At 42.9% G+C, this 9,133-nt stretch overlaps 1 protein-coding gene across 1 annotated transcript; it reads left to right on the plus strand.

Annotated features, from left to right (window-relative positions):
* Window positions 1-2,678: 2,678 nt before the first annotated feature.
* On the plus strand, window positions 2,679-3,464 carry LOC110901888. Its single transcript, XM_022148650.1, has one exon. The coding sequence runs from the start codon at window positions 2,679-2,681 to the stop codon at window positions 3,462-3,464; it is 786 nt and encodes a 261-aa protein (XP_022004342.1).
* Window positions 3,465-9,133: the final 5,669 nt, after the last annotated feature.

Below are 9,133 nucleotides of genomic sequence, written 5' to 3' on the forward strand. Positions count from 1 at the left end.
CTTTCAAGAAACTAGAGGACTGTGAGGAAATCTAGAAAACCGGTAAGCGTAACAGCCTAGGTAGTGCCACAAGAATCACCTTGAGAGTGTTTGAGGGGCTTAGTGGTGTCTTAATAGGTTTAGTATCCAAAGATCCCAGTTCCATACCACAAAATTATCGAATAGAAATCCATTCCAAGTTAAACTTGCGTCTAGCCTAGGTAGTCTTCATCATCTTTGGTCAAAGTCTTCGTTCGAGTTCGTGTTAGTTATTTAGCTAATCTAGTTATTCGTTATTCGCATTCTTAGGATTTTTAGAACCCCCCCCCCAATCAATAAACAAATTAGTTAAAGTCCGTGTCAGTCTAAGTCTAGATAGAGTCATTAGCGTAATTAGTAGAGTCTCTTAGGTTCGATACTCGGACTTCCTTAGGCTATACTGCATCGATCGGTACACTTGCCGGTCGTGTGGTTTAGGGTGTAGAGAGTCTTAGTTTTATAAATTTAAAACTTAGAGAGTCTAGTTTAGGGTTTAATTTAGTTAATTTAGTTAATCCACTTTTAGCACATCAAGTTTTTTGGCGCCGTTGCCGGGGACTCTTTGGCGATTGCGTTAATTACTTTGCTTGGACTTACTTGACATATTACGTGCTATTTGTTTGTTTGTTGAGTCATAGGAGTCTAATTATATACAAAACTGAAAAAAAATAATTGCTTTAGTGTCTTTTATAGTTTGTCGAGTCATCCGTTAGAGTCTTCTTACTTGTTTGCATTCGGTTTGTGCAGTTGATGCCCCATACGCGCTCGCAGGGTCCACCACCGCTTCCGTTTGCGATCAAGTCTTCCGTCTCATCTTCTGCACTCGAGGTAAGTTCTTCTAACTCACCTTCGTTTTCGCATTCCATCCCCGATCTCGATTTTCCACTTTCACCAAAGACATCACCCCACGTTTCCCCACCACCCTCCCGTTCTCGTAAGCCTAGTCCTCCACCCGCTATGGCGAACCGCACCGTTTACCAGCAGGCTACCACCGGTTTCACCGGCGCTACTTCACCCATCACCCTTCCGAACATCGCGAATGATAGGTCTTGGCAGATTCCTTCTTACATCATGACCGCCATCACCAATTCATGTCAGTTCCATGGTCGTGACGACGAGGATGCGCCCGCTCATATCAATCGCATCACTCGCCTTTGCAGCACCTTCTCCATCGAGGGGGTGAACCTCGATGCTCGATACCTTCATGTTTTTCCATTCTCACTCGCTGGACGCGCAGCTGTCTGGTTCGATTCTCAGCCCACAAGCACTTTCACTACTTGGGCAGGTCTTCGTGATGCTTTCTTAGCCAAGTACTTCCCCCAGCCAAGGCGTCTCGCCTTCGTGACCAGATTCACTCTTTCCACATGGAGCCTAATGAGCCGTACCACTTAGCTTGGGAGCGTTTTCAGACATTGATCTCTCGTTGTTCTCAGCATGGTTTTTCCGATTGGGCGTTAGTTGAAAAATTCTACAATGGTCTTACTCCCGAGATTAGAGCTCGTTTCGATACTTCAGCTGGAGGGCAACTTATGGGTAAAAAGACAGTGAATGAGTGTAACGATTGGTTTAAGAGTTTCGCCCACTCTTATATGGATTACGGCACTATCAGCAGGACTTCCATTCCTGTGCGTACCTCCTCGGCCAGTCGAGGGGTAAACCAAGTTAGCTTGGATCCATCGGTAGCTGCTATAGTCGAGAGTTTGAGGCAAGAGATGAGACAAGGCTTGGAAGAGATCAAGAAGAAAGTTGATAGGTGTGAGGTATGTAGAGGGGGTCATGATACGATAGATTGTCCTACCCTTACTCTTGAGCAGGTAGAGTACATAGCCGGTCAGTCTAGGGGTCCCACGAATCCGTTCAATAATTCCAATTACAACTCCAACTGGCACGGTAGTGGTAATACTAGTGGTTATCGTTCGTCTGGAAATCCTCCTGGATTTCCATCTGGTCAGTATCAGAGCAGAGGGCCCGGTATATACACGAGTACTGGTTCGGGTCAGAATGGTCAGTTTAGTGGCTCAGGAGGTCACTTCGCTAGTGGGGGGTCGACTCAGGAGAGTCAAGGCAGTGACAAGGCTTTACAGGGTAGTTTGAGCAGGATGGAGGAGATGTTCGCTCATATGATGACGCAGAATCAGGCGTTCGCTAAAAGTCAGGAGCAGATTAATAAAAGTCACGAACTTCAGCTCAAAAGTCAGCAACCCACACTTTTAGATCTTCAAAGAACAGTAGGTGGAATTGCTAAACAGTTGCAGGAGCATCCACCGGGTCAGTTTTCGGGAAATACCTTCACTAATCCCGCGAACCATTCAGCGAAGGCTATTACGACCCGCAGTGGAAAGAGTTTGGGAGAAGTAGCGAGGGAGAGAGTTGAGGAAGAGAAAGAGGATGAAGTCGATGAGGAGATCGAGATGGAGGCTCCAGGCAAGGTGCACATGAGGCTAGACCCAGCAAGTACCGCACACGCCGAGGAGTCGCCAGTAGAGAAGAAAGTTGAGAAGCAGCCGACGAAGGTTCGGCCATCACCAGTGATTGATCATTCCCGCCTTCCGTTTCCAGGTCGCCTTAAGCAGCAGAAGTATGCTCAGGAATATGGGAAATTCCTTGAGATGTTTACGTAGTTGATAATCAATCTTCTGTTTATCGAGGCACTTCAGTCGATGCCTAAGTACGCTAAATTTCTCAAAGATCTTTTGAAGCGCAAGGAGAGGATTGGGGAGTTTTCGAATATTCCATTGACAGGAGGTTGTTCCGCGGTAGTCTTGAATAAGCTGCCAGAGAAATTAACCGATCCTGGTACTTTCACGATTCCATGTTTCTTTGGGGGAGCCGTTACCCCCGCTCACGCTCTAGCCGATTTAGGGGCCATCATCAACCTGATGCCGTTTTCGTTGTACGAGAAGCTTGGTTTAGGAGAGTTGACGCCCACGCGTATGTCGCTGTCCTTGGCTGACCGATCAGTCAAGTATCCTCGTGGAGTAGTGGAGAATTTGTTGGTTAAGGTGGATAAGTTCGTCTTTCCGGTGGATTTCGTTGTGCTTGATATGGAGGCTGATGAGAGAGTTCCTATTATTCTGGGCCGTCCATTCCTGAGGACCGCAAAGGCGATCATCGACGTCTTTGACGGTAAGATTTCTCTTCGAGCTGGTGATGAGATTGTCACATTCGAGATTGATAGAGCGATGCAGCATCCTGGAGGTCGAGATGATGATAGCGGGCCATGTCATTCTGTTTACTTCCTGAATTCTTTCATATCTTGTGTCGACACGTGTTTCGAGTACATCAGTGGAGCTGATTTAGTAGGCGAGGGAGTTGTTGACGAGCATGAGGAAGAGAAAGTTCAGGAAGTCAAGGAGGAGCAGTTAGATGAGGATGATGAGTTATGGGTTCTTGAGACGTTGGAGCTCAACGAGATTAGTGATGAGAGTACTCCTGTAGAGATTTGATGTGTGTAAAATGCAACATATAAATTACGTCAAATGAGGCATAAAACTAACCCTTTTTTAGTACTAATGTTGGAAAAAGAGTGTTTTTGTCTTCCTTTTGTATTTTCAGGATTAAATGAGCTCAAATTAACAAAAGAAGCAAAAAGGCAGCTAAATCTAACATAAATACAAGAAGAGGGACATAAGTGGATTGCCCGACCCCTCGACAGCATCCTCCCAAGCAAAACAGAGAAGGCAGAAGATTGAACACGCCCCGTGCTCAGCCAGCACGGGGCCGTGCCCAAGAAGTAGCAGAAAAGACAAACCTATAGAAGCTTCTATTGCCCACCACGGGGCCGTGCCCAGCGAACACGGGGGCGTGGCGAAAGTACTGCAGACGCATTAATTGTAATTGCGAATTACAATTAATGAAGAGAGAGACTGTCAGACAGGCACGGGGCCGTGCCCAGCGGACACGGGGCCGTGCCCAGCCTTCTGTTCAGCCTATAAATAGGAGTGCTTGGTTTCATTGCAACTCATCCCTTGGCACACCACCTCTCTCACACTTCATCCACCACCCACCACCACCATAACACCATCATCCACTACCATCATCCATTGTCCATCATAGAGTGTGTGAGTCGTCTCGGGATCCAAGATTGATCGTAAGAGTTCTTGACAATCAAGGCCATGTTTGCCTAAGTCTCTTACATCACTTGGTGAAGACAAGTGTTTAGTATAATACTTTTTATTTTTAATCTTTTGCACTTTTTATTTGGTTTTGTATTAATGACTTTAATAACTAGTTGCTTATGTTGAAGGTGATTCTTCCTTATCGTTTGTCCGTGGTGTCTTGGCATTATTTTACTGTCTATATAAAATAAAAGATTTTCACCATTCATATCTCCACGGTCTATATGGAGGTATGTTGGCTACCTGGTCGGGGGTTATGGGAACGGTTTGGTAAGGGTCTTGCCCTTGTTCAGCGTTTAGAGGTCCTGAAAGGGACCTGGGTCAAATTTAGTAGGATCTCCTTCAATGCCCATAGGTATTGGATGGCGGGGATCCAAAATCTTTGACCCCCTCATAAGTTAACTACTATTGATACTATAACCCGGCTATTTAGGACTGTATCCCTGCTGACTCAGACTACTTAGTCGAGGGTAACGTCACCTCCAAAAGAGGGGCCTACCATAATTTGCATTAATAACTTAATTCATTATCTTTCAATAATCCGACCCTTTAGGATTGTATCCTTGCTGACTCAAACTACTGGGTTGAGGGTAACGTCACCTTCAAAAGAGGGGCCTGCTACAATAACTAAGATAATCTCTTAAACAAGTGCAAAAGTGCGAAAATAATCAAAGGTTATACTAATACACGAGTCAGATCCAAGTGATTCATCTTGTCTATCTGGTTTTCTTTTATTTTTATTTTTCAGCATTTAGTTAGTTTTTATTTTCGTAGTTTAAAAATCCTTTCTAACATTTTGATTTGGTTAGAAGTTGAGGATAAACCGGTACTAAAAGCTCTTGTGTCCTTGGACGATCTCGGTATCTTACCAACACTATACTACGTCCACGATGGGTGCACTTGCCCATATGTGTGTTTAGTGTTAGTGAATATCGTGTTTTATAAATTTAAAACTTGGCTAAAAGTGTAAAACGGGCTTAAAATATACATCTAAAACATATACACACTAGCACGCATCAAGTTTTTGGCGCCGTTGCCGGGGACACAACGATTTTAAGAAAGTTAGGAATCAACGGCCTAATCATATTTTTTATTTTTCTTTTTAATTTTTTAGGATTTTCTTAGTTTTTCAGCTTCTTCAGAGCTCAGCACGGGCTATGCCTGCTGAACACGCCCCCGTGCCCAATCATTGGAACTGGCAATCTTGTTTTAAGTCAGACAGTAAGCTGAACACGGGGCCGTGCCCACTCAACACGCCCCCATGCCCAAGATTCACTTACTGAAAACAGAACCGTTAGATCCCGGTGGTTGGTAATTTCTAACACAAACATGAGTGATGGTAATTCTTTTTACTTTCAGCACTCTTATGGTACGTGGTGTCAATTATGTGGAGGCGAACATAAAGAATTAGAATGTTACTTTCTAAACTATAAGCCCCACTATATAGACCCACCGACTCCTTATAACCTTAAGAGGGGCGAAAGTAAAAATAATCACTATCTCTCCCTGAATGCGCCCAGCCAGATATTCTAGGAGAAATGCTCCTTGACGAGTTATTTCAACTAGAAGATCTAATTTTAAATTGGTCAAAAGAGCTTAGGAAGGATTTCATTGATCCACCCCAAGACGATGACCATGAAGAAATGTTGGGACCGCATTCCAACAAACTCGTTGCTCCCAAAAATACCTTCATACCTAGCGAAGACTTGGACGATAGTCGTCCCTGTGCCGATTGTGCCGTGAAGGACTCTCCATCGAATTCGTTTGGTGCATACATAGACCTGAGCGATTCGGCATATACCTTCTTTAACGAGAGCCCGGGAAAGGGTTGGACTTGTCCACCTAGAATAAAAATAGGAATTACCCTCACCGACAATCTCTTGCGTTCTTGCCTTAGTCTAGGATAATTAAGGTATCTTAGGCACTTTGGGGTTGTTCCAACCAGTAAGGAACCACCCGATATCAATAAGTTCCTTAGAATTCAAGAGAAACCATAAGACAACTTCCAGACACGGGGCCGTGTCCAGGTCAACACGCCCCCATGCTCACCTAAAATATTCTCTGCTGATTTTGTCAGAATACGGACAAAATGTGTCAGGATTTCATCTGCACACGGGGCTGTGTCCAACCAACACGGGGCCGTGTCCAGTGCGCTGTCGTTTTCTTTAAATGCAGCCTGATTCCTGCTCATTTTTTACCACTTCCAAAGACAGAGATTCCTGGGATCTTCATTTATACCATCCTAGGTAAGTTCTAAAAGAAGGTTCCCAAGAACCCTCTTGTCCCTTCCACTTTTATTCATTACCTCTTCTTTCAAATTTTTCAAACATTTCCTCCATGAAAGCTTGGAAACTCCATGATTCCAACCTTTAATGTGAAGTTTGTAAGATTATTTGCTAAGGATTCTTGCTTAAAGTTAGCTGTATAACTTTTTTTTTTAAATTATCTGTGCTTAAAACCCAGTTGAAAATCATAAAAATAATTTAAAACTCCAAGACTCCTTAGCCTAAAATCCTGCAGACAAGTGGACACGGGGCCGTGCTCACCAAGCACGGGGCCGTGTCCGAGGTTCTGTTTCGTAAAAATTTAGTTTTCTTCGGTTTATTTCCTAGAAATGGCAAGCAGAACAAGTGGAACATCTTCAAGGAACAACCGACAAGGGAGGAGATCATCGACGGCGGAAGACTCTCTTGTAAACTATGTTTACGCCCTAAGGGAGGCTATTGATGAAATGACGGGAGTGGAAGAAGCATTGGTCGATCGTATCAACCATCTAACGGTGGGACTGGAGGGATGTCTCCGAGAGGTAAACCTCTTGCACCAGAGGTTAAACCTTCTCGCCTCCCCGCCTTTGGTTCCTATAATAACCCAAAGGGCGTGGAACATGGTGCCCGAAGTCATCATACCGGCCGAATGGTACGCCATGCACCCTGAGCCTCTGCAAAGGGTAGTGCAAGGAGTCCCGGTGAGTGTTCCCCCTCCTCCACAAGTTGCTGAGGAAAATGAAGCTGCATTCTTCCTTCCGAGGGAGATAGAAGAATGGCTTTAGCAACATCTAGGGGAGAAAACCGTCGGCCGAAAGTCCTACTACATCGGGAAACTATTCTCGAAATTTTCTTGAAAAGTAGAACTCCTTATGATAACCTCGTGCACCTCCTGACCTAATTAGTTAAGTTTTCTTTTTATTTTATTTTAGGAATATTATGTATCTCTCTATGGTTTTAATGGAATGATGGTTTTAAGGTTTGAGTGGTTCATAATAAATAAAACACACTCATGGTGGTAAAGGATGATAAGGGAAATGAGAAACATGGCCTCATGCACAAGAACAAGGCCACACATCATCAATTTCTCCGTTACAGTAGGTTCAGCACGGGCCGTGCCCAGCCCACACGGCCCCGTGCTGAACACCCTGCAGAAAAATGCCCAGTTCAGGTAACTGGACACAGGCCGTGTTCACCAGACACGCCCCCGTGTCCAGGCTTCTGTTTCTTTTCTTTAGTTATCGTTACTGGCACCTGAACACGGGGCCGTGCCCGGTCCCCACGGGGCCGTGTCCAGACTGCTAGTAACATAAATTTTTGCTTTTAACACCATGTTACACATTCAATCAACCGAAAAATTTATTTTTGGGACACATTGAGGACAATGTGTAATTTAAGTGTGAGGGGATGCTAAAACCTTGAATTTTGCAAGTCCTAATAACAAGCCTTACACAAAACTCTATTGGAACCGCTAATCACCCCAAATTTTTTCAAAAATTTTCATTTTTTTACTTGTCTAAAGTTTAAGTTGGGAATTCTAAGACTAACAAGGTTATATTTTTACAAATTTACAACCGATAGCGTCGTGATAAAAATAACTAACATAAGAAAATTATGAAACGGCATGACAAGCTTAGTTAAAATTCGATTATATATACTTGATCACATAGAAAAACCCATTCCCACAAAAAGTGAGTTTTGAGCCTTTATTGAGCATACAAATATACATCTTTACGCTAAATAGCCGCTTGGTTCTTACGACTCTAGAACTTGCCACGACAATTCATTCCCGGTCCTTACCAACTTAAACCCAAGTAAGTAAATGATGGAGGCATTAGGACTAACCCTTTTTTTCCTTTCAAAACCATTATTTTTGTTTTTCTTTTCACCTACCCAAAAACTCCCCCTAGTTAACCCCTTTGAGCCTAAACCTTTTCATTTCTTAACCCAAAACCCTTCTTAACCACCAAAAACCCTTTTTATTTTTTCCCTTTATTTTAGTAACAAGTTCGGTTTTCGTGTGACAAAAAAACAAAAAAAAAAAAAAGAAGAAGAATTTTACAATGAAGTTAGAAATAAACAAACAAAGCTCCTAAAAAGCTTGTTTGAAGAAATACTTCATTAAGAATAAAAAGTCACTAAAACAAAATGTTTTACGAAAACCGATGCTTTTTACGCTTTTCGCCCTTTTCTACTAACCACTAACCCAACTACCCACCTTTAGCCCAAGCCTTTACCCAAAAAGTCCTCTTGATATTTACAAAGGTAAAAAGTTAAAAAGGAGGAGGATTGATTGCTTAGCAAGCCTATGGTAGGAATAAGTTCCATGCCGCTCTCGAGTGATTCACTAAAAAAATACACCTTCGGCCGAGTGTGAGTGATTTCTCCCGTGAGGTATGTGAACTTGTATATAAATGGAAATTTAAAAAGGCCTGCTATGCCCAAATAAGTAATTTCTCTTATGAAATGTTCTAAATAAATCATAACTAATAGGATTGTAAATAAATAAAAATAAAACCCAATAAAGATCTTGGATTCCCGACACTCTATGACAAGCCAAAACCTTCTCTTCTACCCATTCCATTTGGGAGTGTAAGCCACATATTAAAGAGTTTTGCTTGAGGACAAGCAAAAATTCAAGTGTGGGGGTATTTGATGTGTGTAAAATGCAACATATAAATTACATCAAATGAGGCATAAAACTAACCATTTTTTAGTACTAATGTTGGAAAA

This window comes from Helianthus annuus, chromosome 5, assembly GCF_002127325.2.
Source record: "Helianthus annuus cultivar XRQ/B chromosome 5, HanXRQr2.0-SUNRISE, whole genome shotgun sequence".
Classification (NCBI taxonomy): Eukaryota; Viridiplantae; Streptophyta; class Magnoliopsida; order Asterales; family Asteraceae; genus Helianthus; species Helianthus annuus.